Source organism: Mustelus asterias, chromosome 11 (assembly GCF_964213995.1).
Source record: "Mustelus asterias chromosome 11, sMusAst1.hap1.1, whole genome shotgun sequence".
Taxonomy (NCBI): Eukaryota; Metazoa; Chordata; class Chondrichthyes; order Carcharhiniformes; family Triakidae; genus Mustelus; species Mustelus asterias.
This window is the reverse complement of record NC_135811.1, coordinates 5,015,263-5,042,906: the sequence shown is the minus strand read 5'-3', so window position 1 is coordinate 5,042,906 and position 27,644 is coordinate 5,015,263. Positions and strand designations below refer to the sequence as shown.

The following is a 27,644-nucleotide window of genomic DNA, read 5'->3' as shown; positions in this document are numbered from 1 at the left end:
GTTGGTTCCCTCACCACCTGCCACAGTCCCAGTCCAGCAGTTATGTTCTTTAAGACCCAGCCAGCTTGGTCTGTGGTGGAACTACGGAGCCATTCTTGGTGATGGAGTTCCCCACTCCAGGTACATTTTGCACCCTTGCCACCCTCATCAGCTGAAGGCGGTGCATGGGTGTGATTGGTACGTGGTAATCAGCAGGAGGTTTCCTTGCTCATGTTTTACTTGGTGCCATGTGACTTCATGGGGTCCAGAGTCGATGTTGAGGACTCCCAGGTCAACTCCCTCCCGTCTGTATACCAGTGTGCCGCCGCCTCTGCTGGGTCTGTCCTGCTGGTTGGAGAGGACATACCCAGGTATTGTGATGGTGACGCTTGAGACATTGTTTGCGGAGCAGGCCCGAATGGCCTACTCCCCCTTCTGATTTCTCTGTAAGGTATGATGACTACGTCAGGCTGTTGCTGGTTTAGTCTGTGAGACAGTGCTCCCAATTTTGGATGCGGAAAGAACTAGGTCATGATAGTAAATTGAAACCAGCAAAGAGTTTTCCCCCGATTGCCATCGATTCCAGTTTCGCTAGGGCTCCTTGATGCCACACTCAGTCAAATGCTTCCTGGATGTTGAGGGCAGTCACCCTCGCCTCACTTCTGGAGTTCAGCTTTTTTGTCCTTGTTCAACCCAAGGCTGTAATGAGGTCAGGAAACCTGCTGATTACCATGTACCAACACCACCCTGTCCCCTAGCTGATGAATCAATACCCCTCCATGTTAAATACCACTCGGAGGAAGCATAAAGGTGTCAAAGGTACAGAATGTACTCTGGGTGGGGGGCTTTGATGTTCATCACCAATAGCTTGGTGGCACCACCACAGACCAAGCTGGCCAGGTCCTAAAGGACATAGCTACTATGAACAAAGAACAGTACAACACAGGAACAGGCCCTTTGGCCCTCCAAGCCTGTGCCGATCACGTTGTCCTATCTAGGCCAACTGCATGTATCTGTCTATTCCCTGCCTGTTCATATGTCATGGAGATCTCCCACTCACCTGACGAAGGAGCAGCGCTCCGAAAGCTAGTGGCGTTTGCTACCAAATAAACCTGTTGGACTTTAACCTGGTGTTGTGAGACTTCTTACTGTGTTCACCCCAGTCCAACGCCGGCATCTCCACATCATGTGTCATGGGCCAGACTACAGGGGGTGGAATTGCTACAGGGAAATCCAGTGCAAATTACTCCCCATCTCTCTAATTTTGAAAGGGAATATCTGCGAAACCTCACTGTTTGTAAATGCTATTAATTCAGCAATGTATCCCTCCTTTGAGGCAGCAATTCACATTCTGCCAGGCCTAGATGCATCTATTTCCATAGGAGTTGGCATTTTGTTGTGTGATGGCTAATTTCTCTTACTTCTTACCATCAATCTCAGCATCTGTCCATCAGTCTCCCTGTCTGATCTTTTTATTCTGTTGATATAAAGATGGGCATTCTGGTACTTTCTAGCTTTTATTGCAGCAACTTCCACAATAACCCATTCTTTCACACCTCAAACCCATGGCGTTCTTCACCTCAGTCAGATTTCCCTTTCCTCTGTTAGTCCGCTGAAACCCAAGGTTGGCCAGGCCTAACCACCACTGGTTGATTCAAATTGCCTTCTCCATGGTCAGAACATTGGGATGTCTTGTTGAAGTTGTACAAGACATTGGTAAGGCCACCCTTGGAATACTGTGTACAGTTCTGGTCACCCTGTTATAGAAAGGATATTATTAAAATAGAAAGAGTGCAGAAGAGATTTACTAGGATGCTACCAGGACTTGATGGTTTGAGTTATAAGGAGAGGCTGGATAGACTGGGACTTTTTCCTCTGGAGGGTAGGAGGTGATCTTATTGAGGTCTGTAAAATAATGAGGGGCACAGATGAGGTAGATAGTCAACATCTTTTTCCAAAGGTAGGAGAGTCTAAAACTAGAGGACATCTTTAAGGTGAGAGGGGAGAGATACAAAAGGGTTCAGAGGGTGGTGAGTGTCTGAAATGAGCTGCCAGAGGCAGTAGTAGAGGCGGGTACAATTTTGTCTTTTAAAAAGCATTGAGACAGTTACATGGGTAAGATGGGTATAGAGGGATATGGGCCAAATGCGGGCAATTGGGACTAGCATAGTGGTAAAAACAGGGCAACATGGACAAATTTGGGCCGAAGGGCCTGTTTCCATGCTGTAAACCTCTATGACTCTCCTGGCAAAGTGTCTTGTGCTGTGGGCCTTTATCAGGAAAGGGACTGCCTTGGAGACTGATCTGTGCCCATTGGGAAACAATGATTCTGACTGCCAGTCGATGATTTATGGAATTTGCATACATACACAACTGTGCTTCCAAATCTGCTGTCTGTCACTTTAACAGTACCATCTATTGATCCATAGGGTTGGATGGCAACAAACATTCTAATGGAAGTGTGTGTGGATTCAGTGGAATCTGCTGTCAATGCTGAGAGGGGAGGTATGTACCAGACTAATCTTATATTTTTCATTAGACTGAGGCTGTTGCTTAAACCATAAACTGTCCTTTGTATTTTCAGTCTTAATTTACCATGTCTCAGCCTTACCTGGAGCGATAAGTACAACCGAGGATGTGAACTGGGATTGGATTGTACCCAGACAGCATCACATAGTCACAGTCTGTACAACCTACGCTACAATAACAACAACCTGCGAAGCATAGCACCTTTAATATAATAAAATGTCCACAGGAGTGTTGTCAAACAAAACTTGACACTGAGCCACATTAGGACAGGTGACCAAAAGCTTGGTCAAAGAGGGAGATTTTAAGGAGCATCTTAAAGGAGGAGAGTGAAGCAGGAAGGTGGAAGAGAACTGGAGCTCGGAGGTCCAGGCAGCTGAAGGGATAGCCGCCATTGGTGGAAGAATTAAAATCCGGGATGGGCAAGAGTTCAGAACTGCAGAGATCTCAGAAATGTTGTGGAAGGAGATTGCAGAAGGGGAAGGCACAGAGAGATTTAACAGCGAGGATGAGAATTTTAAAACTTAGACATTGTTGGACCGGGAGCCAACGTAGGTCAGGGAGCACAGGTGATGGGTGAGTGCAACTTGGTGAGAGTTAAAATATGGGCAGCAGAGATTTGGGTGAACCCACATGGAGGGAGGAAGATGGAGGGAATTCATCAAAAAGTAATCAATGCTTGCATCAGTAAATGTCATGAAAAGTATAGATAAGCAGAAGGGAGAGAGGAATGGGAGACATGTTGTCGAAGATTTTGTCGTGCGCTCATCAGATCAAAAGCAAGACTTCCAAATTGCAAGCAATTGCAACAGTTTATGCAAAATTTATTGAGATTGTTTGAAATTTGGCATTCTTGCTTTTGTCCTAATGAGCTTAAGACACATATCTTCAACATGTCTATGTTGGGGTGGCACAGTGGTTAGCACTGCTGCCTCAGCGCCAGGGACCCGGGTTTGATTCCTGGCTTGGGTCACTGTCACTGTAGTTTGCACATTCTCCCCGGGTCTGTGTGGGTTTCCTCCAGGTGCTCCAGTTTCTCCCACACTCCAAAGATGTGCGGGTTAGGTGGATTGGCCATGCTAAATTGATCTAGTGTCAGGGGGATTAGCAGGGTAAATATGCGGGGTTACAGGAATAGGGCCTGGGTGGGATTGTGGTTGGTGCAGACTCGATGGGCTGAATGGCCTCATTCTGCACTGTAGGGATTCTATGAAAGTTGGGCGAAGAGTATTAGGAGCATAATGCGGGCAATTGGGACTAGCATAGTGGTAAAAACAGGGTGACATGGACAAATTTGGGCCGAAGGGCCTGTTTCCATGCTGTAAACCTCTATGACTCTCCTGGCGAAGTGTCTTGTGCTGTGGGCCTTTATCAGGAAAGGGACTGCCTTGGAGACTGATCTGTGCCCATTGGGAAACAATGATTCTGACTGCCAGTCGATGATTTATGGAATTTGCATACATACACAACTGTGCTGGAACATAAACATCGGCATTGCCCTATTGGGCCAAATGGCCTGTTTCTCTGTCACAGATTCTGTGTAATACTTTGTAAGGTTAAATCTTAGCTGGGCCCCTTCACCTTCTCAGAAGAATTAACCCAATTACTGTACGACCTGGTGAATATTTCCAGAATTTCCTGGAAGTCTCAGCCTTTCTTTTGCTCTGTCTGCCTTTGAGTTGTCTTGACCAGTTCATGTTTGCGATTGTTTTCAGGAGCATGTCGAATTGAGTTGTGTTCTGGCCTAATGGAAGGAGGCGTCACCCCCAGTAACGGTGAGTGCCAGAGGATCTGCTTTACCCTGGGTCTGTGGATTGCTAGTCCAGCAACAATACCATTCTGCCACTGCCTCTGTGCTGTAGACTGTATAATTCCCTGTCCTCGCTCCACTAGCTATCCAGGTTGATTGGGGATTTGCAGTGTTTCTGTTGCAGCTAGCCCATTGAGTGCCCTGCTTCACAGCCAGAAACAACAGTGTGACCTTGATAATGGCGACTGCTGTGGACAAAGCAATTCATTTTGAAACAGAATGTTTGTGAGAGACTCTGTACACTCTCTTTTGCTCAAGAGCTCTGTTCTTTGAAGTTTTTGTCGGTGTCCCAAAGATACTAGTTTGTGCTGGGGCACAGTTCCACAGTTGCAAAGAGTCCTTTGGTACCACACACGTGACCACTCTTCATGGCATGAATCTAGTCAGAAAATTCTGGTGGGGTAATCAACTGTAGGAGGCAATCCTGTACTTGCTTGGCAATCCCCAAACTTATTTTTCAGCTGACCACTGGTCAACAACAACAACTTGTATTTATGTGGTACCTTTAGCATAATAAAATATCCCAAGATGCTTCTCAGAATGTAGTGTTACAGTCATAGCTAGGGTGTAGAGAAAGATCTACTTAGTGCGAGGTAGGTCCATTCAAAAGTCTGATGGCAGCAGGGAAGAAGCTGTTCTTGAGTCGGTTGGTACGTGACCTCAGACATTTGTACCTTTTTCCCGACGGAAAAAGGCAGAAGAGAGAATGTCCGGGGTGCGTGGGGTCCTTAATTATGCTGGCTGCTTTGCCGAGATAGTGGGAAGTGTCGACAGAGTCAATGGATGGGAGGCTGGTTTGAGTGAAGGAATGGGCTTCATTCACGACCCTTTCTTACAGTCTTGGACAGAGCAGGAGCCATACCAAGCTGTGATGCAACCAGAAAGAATGCTTTCTATGGTGCATTTGTAAAAGTTGGTGAGAGTCGTAGCGGACCTGCCAAATCTAATTTAATTTGGACACATTTAAGGGCTCTTAAGTCATGAAAAAGGAATTGAATTTAAGTTTAAAGTTTATTTATTAGTCACAAGTAAGGCTTACATTAACACTGCAATGAAGTTGCTGTGAAATTCCCCCAGTCGCCACATTCCGGTGCCTGTTCGGGTCAATGCACCAAACCAGCACGTCTTCCAGAATGTGGGAGGAAACCGGAGCACCCGGAGGAAACCCACGCAGACACGGGGAGAACGTGCAAACTCCAGACAGACAGCGACCCAAGCCGGGAACCAAACCCGGGTCCCTGGCTCTGTGAGGCAGTAGTGCTAACCACTGTGCCGCCCCAGCATATTTTCGTTGGAGAAACGATGAGGGGGCTGGTGTAAATAGATCTTTGAAACAGTGAGAGACATGGAAAATAGAAATGGAACAACTAGAGCAGGCACAGAACTAGAGGTCAGAAAAGAAAATAATGTGGCTTAAGAGAGACAAGATCAGAAGAATTGTTTCCCGCACTGTACTGGAAGGTGGAATGAATTCCCAGCAAACAGAGTTGGCATTGGTCCAGTTGGACACTCATACCCAAACACTGTGGTTTTACTGACTGTTCACTGAGGCTGTACCAGACAGCTCCCAGTATTAGTCGTATGTTAATTATATTGTTACAATAGACAGATGAAGGGCATTGATTAATTAAGTACTTGGAGCACTTATAAAGAGAGACTGTTGGGAGCCACTGGGCTATTAGGTAGGAGGCATTGATGTGATGCTGCATTCTGTAAATAAAAGAACTACCACAAAGACGATTTGTATCCGGTTTTATACTTCACTATCTGGTTTGGGCTCCACTTAACACAGAATCTTCAGGCCCTGCCTGAGCCAGAGTTCAGTTTCAAAGCCCACTGCCCAACTAACACCGAGCTTAATGATTTTCACATCCATAACATTTCCCATCCCTCTGCTTCCCTCACTCTTACCACAATCAAATACCAATCTATGCTTCCATCATCTACATGATTTCTCTGATGCCACTCTCCACCCCCCCCCTACTTCCTGCTTTCCAAGATACACCCCCTAATAACTCTTTAGTTCATTCAAAATTCTCCCGCCTATGTCCCGATGCAGCCCACTCCCTGTTTGTCCATTGCTGCGATCCTCACAATCATACATCGACCATTGACTTCTATCCTGCAATTCACCGATTTCCATATCCTTGTCCTCCTCTGTAACCTCCTCTGTGCTTAGGCCCGTCGCAACACCTTTGTTCCTCAAATTCTCTCCCTTCACCCTGCATTGGAAGGGTTTTTCGGGCCCTATCCAGTGGAACCACCTCCCATTCAACCCACCACATTTCTCTATTTACCTTCAAATACTCCTAGAACCAACCTGTTAAATAGTGAAAGCAGAGGACTGCGGAGGCTGGAAATCTGAAATAAAAACAGAAAATGCTTGAAAAACCCAGCAGGCCTAGCAACATCTGTGGGGAGAGAAGCAGAGTGAATGTTTTGAGGCGAGAATGGCTCTCCTTTGGAACTAACTTACACCCCGGGTGCAGTCTATCATCTCCCGAGACAGACAAGATGCCTAACTAAGGGGTTTGGAAACAGCACCATGGACCTGGATTTCTCACCCTGGTCCAGGTTTTAATAGAGCAAATAGAGGAACTGTTTCTTCAGAGGACATAGGTTTAAAATAATTGACAAGAACACTGATGAATATTTCTCATGGAGTGTTGTTACAACCTGGAATGCACTGCCTCAAAGGGTGGGGAAATCCGATTCCATAAGAACTTTCGAAAGGCTTGAAGGGAATGAGCTACAGATTATAGGGAAAAGCTGGGATGTGGAACTAAATTGAAGAGCTGTTTCAAAAGGCGAGTACAAACATGATGGGCCAAAAGGCTTTCTGCATTGTAGAATTCTGTGATTGTATGGAACATGTCACCTGTGGAACATAAACAGCCATTGGCGAAGATTTAGAAACATAGAAAGTAGGAGAAGGCCATTTGGCCCTTCGAACCTGCTCCACCATTCAATATGATCATGGCTGAACGTCAAATTCAATATCCTGATCCTGCCTTCCCCCATAACCCTTGATCCCTTTAGCCCCAAGAGCTACATCTAATTTCTTCTTGAAATCACATAATATTTTGGCCTCAGTTACATTCTGTGGTAGTGAATTGCACACATTCACCACCCTCTGGGTTAAAAACAATTCTCCCCATTTCAGTCCTAAAAGGTTCACCCTTTATCCTCAAACTATGACCCCTAGTTCTGGACTCCTGCACCAAGGGGAACATTCTCTCTGAATCTATCCTGTCTAACCCTGTTAGAGTTTTCTAAGTTTCTACGAGATCCCCTCTCACTCTTCTAAACTCCAGTGAATATAATCCTAACCCACTTAGTCTCTCCTCATGTGACAGACCTGCCATCCCAGGAATCAGCCTGGTAAACCTTCACTGTATTCCGTCTATAGCAAGGACATCCTTCCTCAGATAAGGACACCAAAACTGCACACAATACTCCAGGTGTGGTCTCACCAATGCCCTATACAATTGCAATTTGAGCATGGGCTTAGCACGATCTGATTGAGGAAATGGAGAAAATTCTTATCCAGGTTCAAAGTGGTCTCCTCTGATTTGTTGTGTGTTTTTTTTTTTGGCATTGGTTGATCGCAACAGGTCTGCTGCAGGTGGTTAAACAGTACGTGAGGATTCCAGTGTTCGCTATGATACGTCCACGAGGCGGGGACTTCCTGTACTCTGACAGTGAGATTGAAGTTATGAAAGCTGACATCAAGATGGCCAAAGCCAGCGGTGCAGACGGCATTGTGTTTGGGATTCTGACACAGGATGGAAGGGTCAACACCGAAGTGTGCATGGATTTGATTGGTATGAGGGGGACAAGCTGGGGTAAATGCATGGCGTTATGGGGAAAGGGCCTGGGTGGGATTGTGGTCGGTACAGACTCGATGGGCCAAATGGCCTCCTGCACTGTAGGGATTCTCTGATTCTATGAGTCCCACACTAGACCACAGGTGATCCAACCAAACTGTATAAGATGCAACCTGGTGGCACTGTGGTAATGTCACTGGCCCAGTAATCGAGTGTCCCAGGCTAATGCTCTGGAGACAAACTATGGTGGAAATCTGAAATGAAAACGGAAAGTGCTGGAAAACCCAGCAGGTCTGGCAGCATCTGTGGAGAGAAAAACAGAGTTAGCGTTTTGAGTTGACTATGACTCCCCTTCAGAACTGGAGAGATGTTTAAGTTTATTTATTATTGTCACAAGTAGGCTTACATTAACACTGCAATGAAGTTACTGTGAAAATCTCCTCTCCGCCACACTCTGGCGCTTGTTCGGGTACACTGAGGGAGAATTTAGCAAGGCCAGTGCACCTAACCTGCACGTCTTTCAGACTGTGGGAGGAAACCGGAGCACCCGGAGGAAACTCTCGCAGACACGGGGAGAACGTGCAGACTCCACACAGACAGTGACCCAAGCCAGGAATTGAACCCGAATCCTTGACGCTGTGAGGCAGCAGTGCTAACCACTGTGCCACTGTGCCACCCCCTAGGATGTGGAAATATGATTGGATTTTATGCAGTTGATAGTGCGAGGGGAGCAGGTGGAGCAATATGGTCAGCGATTAGCTAGAGGGCAGGGGAAATAAATGACAAAGATGTCATGGAACACAAGACAAATGGAGAGGTGATGATAGTGTTAAAGACTAAAATGTTAGAAAGATACATAGAAACATAGAAAAACTACAGCACAAAACAGGCCCTTCGGCCCCACAAGTTGTGCCGAACATATCCCTACCCTCTAGGCCTACCTATAACCCTCCATCCTATTAAGTCCCATGTACTCATCCAGGAGTCTCTTAAAAGTCCCTATTGAGTTTGCCTCCACCACCACTGACGGCAGCCAATTCCACTCGCCCACCACCCTCTATGTGAAAAACTTCCCCCTAACATTTCCCCAGCACCCTAAACCTGTGTCCTCTTGTAGCAACCATTTCCAACCTGGGAAAAAGCCTCTGAGAGTCCACCCGATCTATGCCTCTCAACATCTTATATACCTCTATTAGGTCTCCTCTCATCCTACGTCTCTCCAAGAAGAAAAGACCGAGCTCCCTCAACCTATCCTCATAAGGCATGCCACTCAATCCAGGCAACATCCTTGTAAATCTCCTCTACACCCTTTCAATCTTTTCCACATCTTTCCTGTAATGAGGCGACCAGAACTGAGCACAGTACTCCAAGTGGGGTCTGACGAGGGTCTTATATAGCTGCAAGCTATATAAGACCCTACAAGTTGGGCTGAGATTTTCCAGTCCCGGCTGCCAGAGGATCGGAAATTTCCACCCAAAGTCAACGGATCTTTCTGTCACATTTTCCACCCTGCCCATGACCATTCCCGTTGCGGGTGGGACCAGAAAATCACAACCTTGGTCCAGAATAGATGTCAAAAGCAGAATATATCAATATTTTTATTATTAATGTTCTGGAGACATGGGTTCAAATCCTGCCAGGCAGCTGATGGAATTTAAACTCAATTAATTAATAAATCTGGAATTGAAAGCTAGTCTCAGTGATTGTAACCATGAAACTACCATTGATTGTCATAAGAACCCTCCTGGTTCACTAATGCCCTTTAGGGAAGGACATTTGCCCTATTTCATCTGGTCTACAACGTGACTGCAGATCCCCAGTAATAGAAACATAGAAAATACCAGCAGGATCAGGTCATTCAGTCCTTCGAGTCTACTCTGCTATTCAACATGATCATGGCTGATCCTCTACCTCAACGCCATACTCCTGTGTTCTCCCCGAATCTATTGACACCTTTAGAGTAATGTGGTTGACTCTGCCCTGCACTCTGAAGTGATCTAGGAAGCCACTGAATTCAAGGGCAATTAGAGCAACAAATGGCGCCCTTGTTACTGATGCCCACATTCTATGAAAGAATGAGGAGCTTGTTGGCTTTACCATTGACTTGGGTCAGGCTACTGTGCCACAAGAGTGTTTGTGTCCTGTGACCAATAATGGGGAGTTGGGGCGGGACCGATGGAAACAGGATGTCATGTGATGAAACCTCCAGAAATACTTCCAAGCAGAATTGGCTACCCTATCTGGTGGGAGGTGGGCATAATCTTAAAATTCGAGCTCAGCTGATCAGGGATAATGTCAGGAAGCACTTCTTCCCACAAAGAGTGGTGGGAATCGAACTCTCTCCCCCAAACATCTGTTGAGGCTGAAGCTCATTTGGAGCTTCCAAAATTGAGATTGATAAATTTTTATTGGGTAAGGGCTGCAGAACCAAGGCTAGTAGATGGCGTTTAGATACAGATCAGCCATGTTCTAAGTGGATGATGGAACATACTCAAGGGGGCTGAATGGCCTTCTCTTGTTTGTATATTCCTTCAAACTCTAGGACATTGAAGAGGGCCTTACAGTATAGATAGTTTCCCAGTTGCTTTATGTCCATGTTCTCCCTCTTTCCTGAGGCACTGAGTTGCGTTGGGACACCGCTCCCCAATAGCTGAAAACCACCTCTGAGACCGTTTGTTGTATATTGTTAAACACCAAACTATTTTAAGGCAAGGATAGATAAATTTTTGAACAGTAAAGGAATTAAGGGTTATGGTGAGCGGGCGGGTAAGTGGAGCTGAGTCCACAGAAAGATCAGCCATGATCTTATTGAATGGCGGAGCAGGCTCGAGGGGCCAGATGGCCTATTCCTGCTCCTAGTTCTTATGTTCTATCCGTGATCTAATTGGATTGGGGAACAGGTTTGGGGACCTGCAATACCAATCATCAGACAAAGAAAGAAAGATGTGCATTTCTGCAGTACTTTCCCTGACACCAGATGTCACAAAGCACTTCACAACCAATGAAGTACTTTTTGAAGAGTAGTTACTGTTGTAATAGGAAATTCCGCAAACAAATTGCCCTTAGCTCATTCTGAGACACAAAGTTCCGGGATTAAGTCCCACTCCAAGATTTGAGTAGCTGACACTCCGGTACGGAAGGAGTGCTGCACTGCTGGAAGTGGCATCTTTTTGATGATGAGTTAAGCTGAGACTCCAATGTTGTGAAGTTGAGTTTGTGAAGTGTGGCCCCTTTAAAAGCTGGTTTTGTGTTCCCTGCCTGGATGTTTAAAATGCAGATGCCTACTGGGTACACAGATTGCAACATTTGTAACGAGGACCAAGCATCAAGGTTGCTTTGGTAACAGGCTTTGCAGGCTTTTGCATTTTGACAGCCTATCAATTTAAATGAGACACTCAGCTATCAGGAACCTATCAAATTTGAATTTGCTGTTGTTGACAATGCCAGACCAATCCTGGTGTAGGAAAGTTGATTAGATCATCATAGTTATAAAAAGAGGAACTCAACTGCCTGCCTGCAGTGCAGCTGAAGAACTGCCACCCCTCTTCCCCCTTGAGAGGGAAGAATATCTCACTGCCAGCTAAAAACTATCTCTTAAGAGAATTCTCCATCTATCTAATTAAGAGTACCAAAATCAGAAAGAGCTTACAGACACCGGAATCGACAGAAGAACTCCAAAGGGTTTTCCAAAGCTAAAACACCTAGTTGTATATTTTTTGAGAGTGACTAAGTTTCTGGGTTTTTTTTGGTTGTGAATGGACCTTGTATTTATTTGAACAGCATTCCAGTAGAACCTTACTTCAATCAACATGTTACTTGTTTAGTTAAAGTTCCCGGTGGGTTAAATAAACAACTTTTTAATTATTCACTTAGAGTGAGTGTCAGGTCTTCCTGTTAAAGAACCTCTAAACGTGAATCAAGAACAGTTCACACCTTCCCAAACACTTTTAACAGATTACGAAGCGAGATATTCCTCTTTGCGGGATTCGGTGTGGCTTCTCAAAAGGGAATCAACCTCTGCGTCGTAACCCCAGGCTGTCCTTCAGGTGAAGATAAATACGGCACTATTTCGAAGCAGGGGAGGGGAGTTAGGCCCGATTTCCTGGGCAATATTTATCCTCAACCCACATCACTGAAAGCACATCATTATCTCATTGCTGTTTGGGGAGCTTGCTGCGTGCAAATTGGCTGTCACATTTCCTGCATGTAAATGTACACTTCAAAAGTACTCCATTGCTTTGGACTGTCTTGAGGTCATGAAAGATGGTGTAGAAACGCGATCATTACATTTGTGTTTCTATTGAGTGAAACAGTGGAGACGATGATGGGGAGCTGGACTCAAGATCAATAATAAAGGCTTGTTTGGCAGAATGGTCCATTCCAGTTCTTAGATGTAAAGTTTTTTTTTTCTTTTTAAGTCAACTGATAACTATTCTGAATGTTTAAATATTACTTCCTCTGTTACAGCTGAATCACGACCTTTGTCTGTGACTTTTCACAGAGGTGAGTATGTCTTAACAGAGAGGGAATGACCTTTGGGGAGAAGATGGGTCGAGCTTGAGGTGATGGAGGGAGGCAAGGGTAGGATGGGCAGAAGGGGAATGTACTGTTTCTGGAAGGATATCGAGCACCAGAGTAGGTGGTAGGTAGTAAGATTAATAAGCACGATAACAGAACGGAAAGGTTATAATTATTAGAAAAGTCTGAACAGCTTTTCTCTGTAGAAAATTGAAGAGTGAAAGGTGACCCGATAGAGGTAATAGAAATCATAGAAACCCTACAGTGCAGAAGGAGGCCATTCGGCCCATCGAGTCTGCACCGACCACAATCCCACCCAGGCCCTACCCCCACATATTTTACTTGCTAATTCCTCTAACCTACGCATCCCAGGACTCTAAGGGGCAATTTTTTTAACCTGGCCAATCAACCTAACCTGCACATCTTTGGACTGTGGGAGGAAACCGGAGCACCCGGAGGAAACCCACGCAGACACGAGGAGAATGTGCAACTCCACACAGACAGTGACCCGAGCTGGGAATCAAACCCAGGACCCTGGAGCTGTGAAGCAGCAGTGCTAACCACTGTGCTACCGTGCCGCCCTTTAAACCGTGCCGGTCTTTAAAATTATGAAGGGGTTCAATAGGGTAGACACGGAGGAGAGTTTCTATTTTAGGGAAAACCAGAATTAGGGACAGCCGCTAATGAATCCAATTGGGAATTTTGGATAACCTTCTTTATCCAGAGAGTGCCACTCAACAGAAATTGAGGCAAAAGTCCTGGATGTATCTCAAGGGAAACTGGATAGTCATATGGGGAGTTAGGAATGGACAGGTATGGTGATGGGGTGAGATGAAGTAGGGTGGGAGGAAGCTAAACAGCATACACCAGTTGGGCCGAATGGCCTGTTGCTGTGCTGCAATTCTGTGTAAGGCAAACTATGATTGATTAGTGAAGCTGTGCTGACAGGATGAAGATCAAAATAGCCAAATTCGGACAGCACGATGGCACAGTGGTTAGCACTGCTGCTCACAGTGCCAGAGACCTGGGTTCAATTCCGGCCTCGGTCGACTGTGTGGAGTTTGCACATTCTCCCCGTGTCTGCGTGGGTTTCCTCCGGGTGCTCCAGTTTCCTCCCACAGTCCAAAGATGTGCTGGTTAGGTTGATTGGCCGCAGTAAATTGTCCCTTAGTGTTAGGGGTACTAGCAGGGTAAAAAAGTGGAATTATAGGGATAGGGCCTGGGTGGGATTGTACAGACTCGATGGACCTCCTTCTGCACTGTAGTAATTCTATGATCCTGGAGGTTTGCCTTTGAGCTTCACAGCATTAACAAAACATAGTAAATGAAGGTTTGGAGTAGAGGCTACAACAGTGTAGATTTCACACTTGGGAGGAGGAAGGGGCTTTGACTGTAAAGTTGACATTCTCTGATTTCTCTTTCTGGTTGTTGTACTGGTCTTCTGACACCAGCTGTTGTTTGTGCCCCCACAGCATTTGATATGGTGCATGATCCCACCACGGCCCTGGAGTGCCTCATCTCGCTGGGCTTTGAGCGAGTTCTCACCAGCGGATGCGACAGCACGGCACTTGAGGGGTTGCCTATCATCAAGCGTCTGGTAGAACAGGTAAGTCTGTGGTTCGGGCAGCATATTCTTCAAATGCACACACCTTTCCCTGGTGCATTGACATTGAGAAAGACTTGTTCAAAACTGCCAGAATGAGCCTGTTGGGCTGAATGGCCACTTTATGTATCTTAGAATGATAGAATCCTACAGTGCAGAAGGAGGCCATTAGGCCCATCGAATCTGCACCGACCACTATCCCACTCAGGCCCTATCCCCAGAACCCCATGTAAAGTTACAGTTAGAGTTTATTTATTAGTCACAAGTAAGGCTTACATTAACACTGCAATGAAGTTACCGTGAAATTCCCCTAGTCGCCACACTCCAGCGCCTGTTCGGGTCATGGCACCTAGCCAGCATGTCTTTCAGACTGTGGGAGGAAACTGGAGCACCCGGAGGAAGCCCACGCAGACACGGGGAGAACGTGCAAAGACAGTGACCCAAGCCGGGAATCGAACCCAGGAGCTGTGAGGCAGCAGTGCTAACCACTGTGCCACCGTGCCGCCCATGTATTTACCCTAGCTAGTCCCCCTGACAGTAAGGGACAATTTAGCGTGGCCAACCCATCTAACCCACACATCTTTGGACTGTGGGAAGAAACCGGAGCTCCTAGAGGAAACCCACACAGACACAGGAAGAACATGCAGACTCTGCACAGTGACCCAAGCTGGGAATCGAACCCGGGTCCCTGGCGCTGTGAGGTAGCAGTGCTAACCACTATGCCACCGTGCCGCCCGTGTATTTACCCTAGCTAGTCCCCCTGACACTAAGGAGCAATTTGGCGTTGCCAATCCACCTAACCCACACATCTTTGGACTGTGGGAGGAAACCGGAGCTCCCGGAGGGAACCCATGCAGGCATGGGAAGAACGTACAGACTCCGCACAGACAGTCACCCAAGCCAGGAATTGATGTGAGGTAGCAGTGCTAACCACTGTGCCGCCCGTGTCACTGAGTGTGGTAAATACGATTCAATGCAACGAAACATGATCTGAACTGTTGAAAAGAAGGGAGAGGGATAAAGCTGGCAGGTCAGGTGGGAACCATCATCATAAGACTGTTATTGATTAATTGAACTGTGAATTCATGAGAAATTCTTTGCCCAGAGAGAGGTCAGAGTGCAGAGCACAAGAGCAGTTGAGGCAAAAGCATGGATACAGTTAAAGGAAAACTAGCTCAGCATTGTCCAGACAAAATTAATTTTTGTTTGGAAAAGCAGGGGTTAGTAAGGGATAGCCTGCACAGGTTTGTAAAGTACAAATTGTGTCTGACTGACTTGACTAAGTTCTTTGGTGAAATAGCAGGATTGATGGAAGGCAGTGCTGTCGATGTATATACGGACTTTAAGTAAAGCACCATCTAACAGATCTATACGGAAAATGGAAGCATGCGGTATTAAAGGGATGGTGCGATCTTGCGTATATAACTGACCGAGGAGTAGGAGCAGGGACTGGTGAATGGAAGGGGTAACAGAGGGCCAAAGCAATGGATGGATTTGAATACAAGGATGAGAATTTGAAAATCAATTTTCCTCAGACTGGGAACCAGTCGGTCAACGAACACGGGGCTGAAGGGTGTCTTGGTTTGAGTTAAGATACAAGCATCAGAGTTTTACAGCGTGAGAGAGATGGTACTTTTTATTCACCTATCCAACCTAATTTTTAATGTGAACATTGTTTGTGGTGGAAGCACTGACCCTGTAAGTGAGTTCCGCAGCCTCGTGAAGAAGTTTCTCCTGCCCTCTGATCTAAACCTCTCGCATTTAACCTTGTGTATGTACAGTAGTAACTAAAATCCTTCAGGAATTCTCTTCCTTCAGCTTTTAACATTGCTTCTCTTTTCTTCCAATTGCATATTTCAGGCGAAACAAAGGATTATTGTCGTACCAGGTAATGCTGTCTCCTGTGTTTTCAACTATCTTGCGATTTCAAATTCTGTTGATTGTTCAGTGGACAATAGAATCTGGAGGGGTGTAATACAGATCAGTACTGGACAAGATTATTCCAAAATTGATCAGTTTTGCCTCCGTTGTATCATTATTTGATTTGATTTATTATTGTCACATGTATTAACATACAGTGAAAAGTATTGTTTCTTGCATGCTATACAGACAAAACATACCGTTTATAGAGAAGGAAATGAGAGAGTGCAGAATGTAGTGTAACAGTCATAGCTAGGGTGTAGAGAAAGATCAACTTAATGCAAGGTAGGTCCATTCAAAAGTCTGACAGCAGCAGGGAAGAAGCTGTTCTTGAGTCGGTTGGTACGTGACCTCAGACTTTTGTATCCTTTTCCCCGACGGCAGAAGGTGGAAGAGAGAATGTCCGGGGTGCGTGGGGTCCTTAATTATGCTGGCTGTTTTGCCGAGGCAGTGGGAAGTGTAGACAGAGTCAATGGATGAGAGGCTGGTTTGCGTGACGGATTGGGCTTCATTCATGACTTTTGTAGTTCCTTGTGGTCTTGGGCAGAGCAGGAGCCATACCAAGCTGTGATACAACCAGAAAGAATGCTTTCTATGGTGCATCTGTTAAAGTTGGTGAGAGTCGTAGCTGACATGCCAAATTTCTCTCTAACCTGGTACATACAGGGTTAAAAACGTGGTTCATCTACATATATTTTGCTACTTTGAAGTTTATTGATGGAAAGTGTAAAAATATCAAAGGAACGCTGTAAGATTAATGATCAACCAATCCTGCCTCACTTTACAAACACTCCATTCCATTGATGTTCTTTGAGTGAGCAGAGAGGGTGAGGGTGAATGATACTTGAATAGGAATACTCAGTGGCAACCTCAGGTACTTCCAGGTCAGGTACAGCATGCAGGAAGGAGAGTACATTGCCTTAAACCTTAAAAGTGATCTCATAAAACAAACCAACATTGCTGAAAAAGACTACAAACAGAGTGTATTCTGAAGTGTTTCAGATTCCAGCATCCACAGTATTTTGCTTTTATCTCAGTGTATCCCAAAGTACAAGGTTACACCTCAGTTAAAGATTCGCCCATGGTGTGACAACCTTACAAGGTTGTGATATTTTTCTGCTTTTCTGTCATCCAGTGACTTCTGTGAGTGAGTTAATCCCAGCTATCGTCCAAAATAGCAGCAGTTTATTTGCTTTGGGTCAGTGCCGACTTGGAGCTGAACTGAAACGAAGGAACAGTCATAGGTTCATAGAAACCCTACAGTGCAGGAGAGTCCACACTGACTCTCCAACAGAGCAACACATCCAGGCCCTCTCCCCTGCCCCATTCCCGCAACCACACACATTTCCCAGGCTATTCCCTCTACCCTAAACATCTTAGGACACGAAGGACAATTCAGCATGGCCAATCCACCTAACTTTTGAATGCGGGAGGAAACTGGAGCACCCGGAGGAAACCCACGCAGACATGGGGAGAACATGCAAACTGCACACAGACAGTCACCCAAGGTTGGAATCAGACCTGAGTCCCCGATGCTGTGAGGCAGCAGTGCTAACCACTGTGCTACCGTCCTACCCAGAATACAAGGCAGCATTTTTATTTATTCATTCGTGGGACATGGGCGTCGCTGGCTGGCCAGCATTTATTGCCCATCCCTAGTTGCCCGTGGAGGGCAGTTGAGAGTCAACAACATTGCTGTGGCTCTGGAGTCACATGTAGACCAGACCAGGTAAGGACCCTCAAGGACATTAGTGAACCAGATGGATTTTTCTGACAATTGACAATGGTCATCAATAGATTCTTAATTCCAGGTATTTTTTATTGAATTCAAATTCCACCATCTGTCGTGGCGGGATTCGAACCTGGGTCCCCAGTACATTAGCTGAGTTTCTGGATTAATAGTCCGGCAATAATATCCCTAGGCCATCGCCTCCCACTCAAGCTGATTGATAGTTAATCCTACAATATTCCATATAATATTTTTATACAACTCATCAATAAATATACAGTCCAAAGGAGATGTATTATATAAGAAATAGGAGCAAGAGTAGACCATATGGTACCTCAAGCCTGCTCCACCATTTAATTAGACAAACTTCAACTCCACTTTCACGCCTGCTCCCCATTTCCCATGATTCACTTAAAGACCAAAAATCTATTTATCTCACCTTGAACATACCCAATGATGGAATATTCACCACCATCTGAGTGAAGAAATTTCTCTTCACCTTAGTCCTAAATGATCTGCCTCTTATCCCAAGACTGTGCCCTCATGTTCAAGATTCCCTTGCCAAGGGAAACAATTTCTCATTTCACATCAAGCCCATTCAGAATATTTTATGTTCCATTCTTCTGAACTCCAGAGAGTGGCAGGCCTAATGATCCCAGGGACCAATCAGTGAACCTTTACTGTATTTCCCCCAATGCAAGCATGCCCTTCCTGAAATGCGGAGACCAAAACCACACAAGGTATGCCAGATTTGATCTCACTAAAGCCTTTTACAATTGTAGCAAGATTTCCTCCTTATACTGAAATCCCCTTTCAATTACGGTCAGCATGCCATTTGCCTTCCCGATTGCTGGATGTACCTCCATGCTAAGTTCCTATACTCCTTGTACAAGTACACTCAGGACCCTCTGACATTACATTTTAAAGTTTCATGCTTTTTGAAAGACACTCTAATTTTCTATTCTTACTAGCAAAATGAATAACTTCACACTTCCTCAATTTACCAACATATTGCCCATTCACCTGGCCTGTCTATATTTCTTTGCGGCCTCTTTGAGTCCTTCTCACAGCTTGCATTCCCACCTAGCTTGCTTTTGCCAGAAAACTTAGATACATTGCTCTCTTATCTCTTTGACGAAGTCTTAAAATAGGCTGTAAAGAGCTGAGGCTCCAGTACTGATCCTTGTGGCACCCTCACTAGTTACAGCCTGCCAACATGAAAATATCCCATTTTTCCCTACTCTCTGCTTCTTATCCACTAACCAATCCTTTATCCATGTTAATATATTACCCTTAATCCACGATCCCTTATCTTGTGTGTTAACCTTTTGTGTGATGATGGGCGGCACAGTGGTTAGCACTGCTGCCTCAGGGCGCCAGGGACCTAGGTTCAATTCCCGGCTTGAGTCGCTGTCTGTGTGGAGTTTGCACGTGTCTGCGTGGGGTTTCCTCCAGGTGCTCCGGTTCCTCCCACAGTCTGAAAGACGTGCTGGATAGGTGCATTGACCCAAACAGGTGCCGGAGTGTGGCAGCTAGGGGAATTTCACAGTAACTTCATTGCAGTGTTAATGTAAGCCTTTGACTAATAAATAAACTTGCTGTTCCTTGTAAAACCCAAATCTGATGACTTGATTATTCCACCCCTTTTCATACCTCAGCAAAGTATCCTTTCTGATGTGCTAGCTAATGTAAGTTCCCTTACATGTCGATATATAGAAACTGTATAACTGAGATTTTCAATTAATTGGAATCCATCATGGATCAGTTGGTAGCATTCCTCTTTCCAAGTCAGAAGGTCATGATTCAAGTGTCACTCCAGACACTTAAGCACAGAACCGAGGCTTATAGACTCACTGCAGCACTAAGAGAATGCTGCACAGTCGGAGTGCACATGAGGTGTTAAACCAAGGTCTTACCTGCTCTCTCAGGTGGACATTACGGATCCGATGGCACTGTTTTAAAGAAGAGCTACAGAGTTCCCTCTGCCGTCCTGGCCGACATTTATCCCTCAATCAACATCATCACCAAAGCAGATTATCTGATCGTTATCACATCGCTGTTTGTGGGAGCTTGCTGTGCACAAATTGGCTGCCACATTTCCCATATCATGACAACAACAAACTTCAAAAGTATTTCAGATGCTGGAATCTGAAACAAAAACAGAAAATGCTGGAAAATCTCAGCAGGTCTGACAGCATCTGTGGAGAGAGAATAGAGCCCATTGTTTCGAGTCTAGATGACCTTTCATCAGAGCTCTGAGCTCTGACGAAGGATCATCCTGACTTGAAACGTTGGCTCTATTCTCTCTGCACAGATGCTGTCAGACCTGCTGAGATTTTCCAGCATTTTCCTGTTTTTGGTTCAAAAGTACTTCATTGGCTGAGAAGCGTTCTGAGGTTATGATGGGTACTGCAGACATGCAAGTATCTTTTCAACAGAATGTGTCCCTTTTATGTTTGTTTGTTGTGTAGGGGGAGGAATAACAGAGAGAAATGTGCAGCGGATTCTGGAAGGTTCCGGAGCCCAGGAGTTTCACTGCTCTGGCCGATCCTCTCGTGACTCTCTAATGAAATTTAGGTAGGTCAATGAGAATGATTAATTTGAGGGGATGTGGGAAGAGTGAAGTTCACCTGCATCAACTTGTTACAAATGATAAATGGAAATATCCACGTTTTACAATTCTTCTCTGTTAAGTCTTGGTGAATTTCTTCCTGTAGTTACTGTTTTAATAAAAGGATATTAGTTCTGGAATAATATGTTCCATATGAATTAGGCTTGGGTGGTTTTAAACAATATTTTTTCGTGAAATTAAAGCAAGAATTTCTGGCAAAACTCAGCAGGCCTGGCAGCCTCTGTAGAGAGAGGAACAGCGTTAAAGTTTTGGGTCTGTATGACTCTTCTTCAGAGTTAAAGAGAGGGAGAAATGCTCATGGGAACATAAGGTATAGGAGCAGAATTAGGCCATTCAGCCCATCGAGTCTGCTCCACCATTCGATCATGGCTGATATGCTCCTCGTCCCCATTTTCCTGCCTTCACCCCATAACCCTTCAACCCATTACCAACTAAAAATCTGTCTAACTCCTCCTTAAATTTACTCACTGTCCCAGTATTCAATGTGATGGATTTTATACTCTTTAAGAGGGGATGGGGCAGGTAAAGCAAGATAGAAGGTCAGAGATTGGTGGGAGCTAAGAAGAAGTTTGACAAATATGTCATGGAACACAATCATTTCTAATGTATTGATTGGTAACAGTATTGTTCTTATGTAACTTAGTAGTCCATTAAATGACAAGTATTTAATATAACCTTATGTCTGTGTGGATTAAGTTTGATTAAGCTATCATGAGGCTATTGACTTTCGACCGTGCTAAGAGCTCGAGCAACCACTGACCACTTGGCCCTACAATGAAGTCTACTGGTTTTATACTTTCTGAGGTCTGCTTTTCGTATCGTGTTCCCAAACAAAATTTATAAGCTCAGTTCAGATGTCAAAAGCTCGACAGTGATGTAGTGGTGACGTTAGTCCAGCGGCCTAGGCTAATAGGGTTCAAATCCCATGATGGCAGCTGGAGGAATTTAAATTCAATTAGTTAATAAAGCACGTCACAGTGATGATGGCTATGAAATTATCGGATTGTCTAAAAAACTATCTGATTCACTAATGTCCTTCAGGGAAAGAAATCTGCTGTCCTTACCCGGTCTGGCCTACATGTGACTCCAGACCCACATAATCTCCATAGAATCAGTACAGTGCAGAAGGAGGCTATTCGACCCATCAAGTCTGCACTGACTCTGATAGAGGATCTTACCCAGGCCCACCTCCCACCGCCCTATCTCCTTAACCCCATGCATTTACCCTGCTTATCCCCTAACAGGGGCGGCACGGTAGCACAGTGGTTAGCACTGCTGCTGCACAGCTCCAGGGACCTGGGTTCAAATCCCGGCTCGGGTTGCTGTCTGTGTGGAGTTTGCAGATTCTCCCTGTGTCTGTGTGGGTTTCCTCCGGGTGCTCCGGTTTCCTCCCACAGTCCAAAGATGTGCGGGCTAGGTTGATTGACCATTCTAAATTGCCCCTTAGTGTCCCGGGGATGCATAGGTTAGAGGGGTTAGTGAGTAAATATGTAGGGATATGTGGATAGGGCCTGGGTGGGATTGTGGTTGGTGCAGACTCGATGGGCCGAATGGTCTCTTTCTGCACTGTAGGATTCTATGAACATGTACATCTTTGTTGATGACTGTTAACTGCCCTCTGAAGTGGCCAAACAAGCCATTCATAGAAATATAGAAAATAGAAGCAGGAGTAGGCCATTCAGCCCTTTGAGCCTATTCCGCCATTCAATATGACCATGGCTGATCACCCAACTCAATAACCTGTTCCCACTTTCAAAGGATATGGGGGATATCCTTTGATCTATTTAGCCCAAGAGCTATATCTAACTCCTTCTTGAAAACAGACAACGGTTTGGCCTCAACTGCTCTCAGTGGTAGTGAATTCCACAGACTCGCTACTTACTGGGGGAAGAAAGTTCTCCTCATCTCTGTCCTAAACAGTCTACCTTGTATCCTCAGACTATGACCCCTAGCTCTGGATTCCCCTACCATCGGGAACATCTACTCTGTGTAGTCCCTGTTAGAATTTTTTAGATTTCTATGAGACCCCCTCTCATTCTTCTAAACTGCAGAAATATAATTCTAACCAATTCGATCTCTCCTAATACCTCAGTCCCGCCACCCCAGGAATCAGTCTGGTAAACCTTCACTGAATTCCTTCCATGGCAAGAGCATCCTTCCTCAGATAAGGAAACCAAAATTGCACACAATATTCCAGGTGTTGCTTCACCAAGGCCCTGTATAACTGCAGCAAGACATCACTGCTCCTGTACTCAAATCCTCTCGCTTTTTGCCACCTTCACCTCCTGCTGTAGCTGCATGTTTACTTTCAGTAACTGGTGTACGAGGATACCCAGGTCTCGTTGCACATTCCCCTCTCAATTTATAGCCATTCAGGTAATAATCTGCCTTCCTGTTCTTGCTACCAAAGTGGATAACCTCACATTTATCCACATTATACTGCATCTGCCATGCATTTGCCCACTCACTCAGTCTGTCCAAATCACACTGAAGCATCTCTGCATCCTCCTCACAGCTCACCCTCCCACCTAGCTTTATGCCATCTGCAAATTTGGAGATAATACATTTAGTTCCTTCATCTAAATATATACTGTGAATAGCTGGGGTCCGAGTGCTGATCCCTGCGGTATCCCACTAGTCACTGCCTGCCACTTGGAAAATGACCCGTTTATTCCTACTTTATGTTTCTTGTCTGCCAAACTGTTTTCTATCCATCTCAACACACAACCCTTTGCCCACTCAGTTGTATTAAACTACTGTCGAAAAAGCCAGTGTGCCACAAGGACACTTTAACTTGCCGTACACAAGCATGGTGCGATGGGAAGATAATACCCTAACACTCCACGCTATGGTGGGATGATACATCTGTGCTTCTCCTTTTCTCTTTAGAAACTGCTCTGTTTCCATGGGAACATCTCTCACTCCGCCAGAGTACAGTGTGAAAGTGGCAGACATCTGCAGGTTAAAAACAATCATCGCTATTGCCAAGGACACTGTATAAACACTGACAATCTTACAACTAAGAAAACCAGGGAATAAGTACCGCTGTATGGAAGATACACTGAAGCATCTACCTGATCGAGTACGGGTTTGTACAGTTCAACAATTATGACTTGCCTACTAACTGGGAGAGGAACAAGCAAGAGGTTTGGGTTGAATGCAACTCGTTAAATCTGAAGTCTTGTGGCTGAGGAACCTTTTTACATCATTTTTGTATGATTTTTAAATGATTGACTTTGTTTTCAGAGCAATGCAACTGGAATTCTTATTTGTATTGTATAGAAGGAACTCTACATGCACTCCACTAGAAGGAGTGCGATGACTGCCAGTGCGCATAGCTTGCTTTCATAACAATTAAAAGTTGTTAACTCAATGCTCCGATTCTTTTCTTCATTAACATTGTTCCTCTCTCCTCCTCCACCCTCAGTGTTTGGCCCCTTGTGAGTAAAATTCCATGGCCACCATCTGGTACCCAACCTTTACCAGTGTGAACCTAGTAAGAAGTCTCACAACACCAGGTTAAAGTCCAACAGGTTTATTTGGAATCACGAGCTTTCGGAGCGCTGCTCCTTCATCAGGTGGGTGGTTCACCTGATGAAGGAGCAGCACTCTGACAGCTTGTGATTCCAAATAAACCTGTTGGACTTTAACCTGGTGTTGTGAGACTTCTTCCTGTGCCCATCCCAGTCCAACGCCGGCAGCTCCACCTCATGTGAACCTAGATGTTGAGTGTGTCGACCCACAGTGGATGTATCAATTCTCCCCTCAATGTGGCATCTACACTTCCTGTACTTCCCACTCTGCATTGCTATCTGCAGGAGTCAGAAACCTTGACCAATTTCCTCTCTCAATCCCATGGAACTATCATCAGCTGTAGCATTCCTACTGCTGTTCCAGATAAGATCAGGAAACTCCACCTCGAGCTAATCTGGAGCTTTCTTGTCATGTTTGACTCTGCTACTGAATGGTAAACTCACTGAGCCATCAGGGTAGCTAGACCCATTACCAGTTAAACAAAGATATTTCATACAATAAGTAAAGGAACAAACACCCATTCCTAAAGATTTCACTTTTCTGCCCAGACGGTGAAATTGTACGTATAGCGACTCACTCCAAAAGAGAACGGCGCCACTTTGCAAGACTTTTATTAAGATCTGTGATTACGTCGCCAGTTCCTGAAAATGCAGGCACCCCTTCCTTAATTAATTGTTCTACGTACGAGTGGAGTAGATAGGAAGACCAATAAATTGCAGAGAATGGCACACAGTCGCAATAGAGTGGATAAAATGGTGGAAAATGCTTAAAGTCAGTGTGTAAGCTGATACATTTTGGATGTAAGACCATGAGACGTAGAAGCAGAATTAGGCCATTCGGCCCATTGAGTCTGCTCCACCATTCAATGAGATCGTGACTAATCTGATATAATCCTCAACTCCACTTTCCCACCATATCCCCATAACCTTTGATTCCCTTACTAATTAAAATCTGTCTAACTCAGTCTTGAACATACTTAATGACCCAGCCTCTACAGCCCTCTGCAGTAGATAATCCACATGTTCACTCCCATCAGAGAAGAAATTCCTCTTCATTTCTGTCTTCAATGGGTGACCCCTCACTCTGAGATTGTGCCCTCTGGACTTAGACTCTCCCACAAGGAGAAACAGCCTCTCAGCATCTACCCTGTCAAGCCCCTGAGAATCCTATAGAAACATAAAAGATAGGAGCAGGAGGAGGCCATTAGGCCCTTCGAGCCTGCTCCACCATTCATCACGATCATGGCTGATCATCCAACTCAATAGCCTAATCCTTCTTCCTCCCCACAACCTTTGATCCCATTCGCCCCAAGTGTTATATCCAGCCGCCTCTTGAATACATTCAATGTTTTGGCATTAACTACTTCCTGTGTATGTCTCAATGAGGTCGCCTCATTATTCTAAACACCAACGAGTACAGGCCCAACCTACTCAACCTCTGCTCATCAGAAAATCCCTAAAGACCATAAGGCAATAAGATATAGGAGCAGAATTAGGCCATTCGACCCATCGAGTCTGCTCTGCCTTCAATCATGGCTGATATGATTCTCATCCCCATTCTCTTGCCTTCTCCCCGTAACCCTTGATCCCATATGGACCACTACAACTTGATCTTTCCTCTCCCACTCCAAGTTCCTCTGCAACCCAGATGGGATATCACAAACCCTGGCACCAGGCAGGCAACACAATCTACTGTGGCCAAACAGGCCATCTAAAATGGCGATTTGTAAAGCACTCTGGGACAATTGGACAAGAACTAAAACGACAGCCTAAAAGACAGAGATAAACAGACTGCAACTCAGATGAATGAATACACAGGATATGGGTCATCTCTAGGACAAAAGAGACTTTCTGGTCAAACTGGGTTGTTTACCAGACATAGGGGTGCCGTAACCCCTTATTTGGGAGGGAGGTGTGTATTCTACGTGCCCCCAGCACCTACAGACATGGCCATTGGGGACACACCCAGAGATTGGTGTGGCAGCACCCGATTGGACTTTCTCGATCAGGGTGATCAAGTCCTGATCGATTGATTGGCAATGGCCAAAAGCAGTGCGAAACCCAACGGGGTATAAAGGGTGCTGCGCAACCAAGAATCTCTCGCTCTCTCTCTCTGACCCCACGAACGAGCTACAACAACGGTGACCATCGCCAGCAACGACCAGCACGAGGAGAGCCACCACACCCGAGGAGGAAGGAAGACCAGAGCCAGAGTGCCAGACCAGACCAAAGTACCAGACTACACAGAGAACGACCGAGACCAGCGCACAGATAAAGGCCAATATCTGCTTGGGTTCTTGCCAGTCACGCAAAGTTAAGTCAAGGTCTTGTATTGGATTTGAACTTTAGTATTTTCTGTAAGATAACTTATCGTTGGTTGGGTGGGGATTATTGATCGTGTGTTTTAAATAAATATTGGTTGTACTAATAAGATGTCTACTCACAGTTATTTGTCCACCGTATAAGGGTTAAAACAGACAGTGTGGCAGGCACAACACTACAGACTCTCAATCCTGGCCATAGAGAAGGGTCTATTCCCCTGACTATATTGTCCCCAATTACAACCACAGTTCTCTTCCTCCCACTTGAATGGCTCCCTGAACCACAGTGCCGTGGTCAGTTTGCTCACCTTCCCTGCAGTCCCCGCTCATGTCCACACAGGGAGCAAGAATCTCAAACCTGTTAGACAAGCTCAAGGGTTGAAGCTGCTTCAACACTACCTCCTGGATCCCTCTATCTGCCTTACTTGCAGTCACATTCTCCTGACACTGACCAAATCTGATCAAGTTAATCTAAGGGGTGTGGACAGAGAAAGAACAGCTGCAACCAATAATTTAACAACAATAATGGCAATAGTGGCTTTAAAATGGCTATTCTGGGTGAGAGCTAAGCATGCTGGGAATTTTGGTCAATTTATAGATTAAAACCAGATGCAGGTGGTAAAGAGGCTCTGGTCTGGGAGCTGTGATCTGAAGCTTTCTGTGTTGGTCAGATCAGGGACGTTGTTTACATTAACTGAGTCATTGTGGCTCCGATTTTTATGGCTGCTATCTGTGGGACATGTCAAATGAACTAAGCATTCTGGCATCGTTCAAAAGTAATTTCACTGGATGTTCGAGCCATGTGATCGGTTTCTGGTTACACAGTTGGCTAGATGTCAGAGAATCTTCTAGAAGCAAGTGGAGAATTGTGGATAAGAGACATGTGAGTCCTTTGTTTAGCAGCGATAACTCAGAAGAGACCAACCATCGCAACAAAGCCTGTACCCTGAAGAATGCTTCAGAGAGAAGAAGAAAATAGATTCTACATCGAGGATATTTCTTGGCCAAGGTTTTCCTAAACTCGGTAGTATCAATTTTCAGTTGAGTGGTTAAAATTGATGTTCAGTTCGAGTTAAAGTGCAGTTTAAGAGTTAAAGTTCAGTTGAAAGCTGATGTTCAGTTAGGTAAAGTTCAGTGAAGAGTTAATGATTTGGAATTGTTTATGTTGAAATGGTACTAGAAGTGTTAAATAAAGAAATAATTGAATTACTGCCCTTGTTTTTCTCTTTAAACTGGAATGCTCGGA

At 45.1% G+C, this 27,644-nt stretch overlaps 1 protein-coding gene across 5 annotated transcripts in view; it reads left to right on the top strand.

Moving 5' to 3' along the window:
- Positions 1-23,917, top strand: part of cutc (cutC copper transporter homolog (E. coli)) — a 27,589-nt gene extending 3,672 nt beyond the window's left edge. For 4 of the 5 annotated variants that reach the window (XM_078223047.1, XM_078223048.1, XM_078223049.1 and 1 more), the window contains 8 exons: positions 2,409-2,484; positions 4,221-4,280; positions 7,930-8,139; positions 12,610-12,645; positions 14,133-14,266; positions 16,124-16,151; positions 20,384-20,489; positions 23,434-23,917. In XM_078223047.1, the coding sequence (XP_078079173.1) occupies positions 2,415-2,484; positions 4,221-4,280; positions 7,930-8,139; positions 12,610-12,645; positions 14,133-14,266; positions 16,124-16,151; positions 20,384-20,489; positions 23,434-23,545 (756 nt within the window). In that variant the 5' untranslated portion in view covers positions 2,409-2,414 and the 3' untranslated portion in view covers positions 23,546-23,917. Of the gene's footprint in view, positions 1-1,560; positions 1,696-2,408; positions 2,485-4,220; positions 4,281-7,929; positions 8,140-12,609; positions 12,646-14,132; positions 14,267-16,123; positions 16,152-20,383; positions 20,490-23,433 lie in introns of those variants that run through there. The other variant, XM_078223046.1, reaches the window with a different exon arrangement.
- Positions 23,918-27,644: the final 3,727 nt, after the last annotated feature.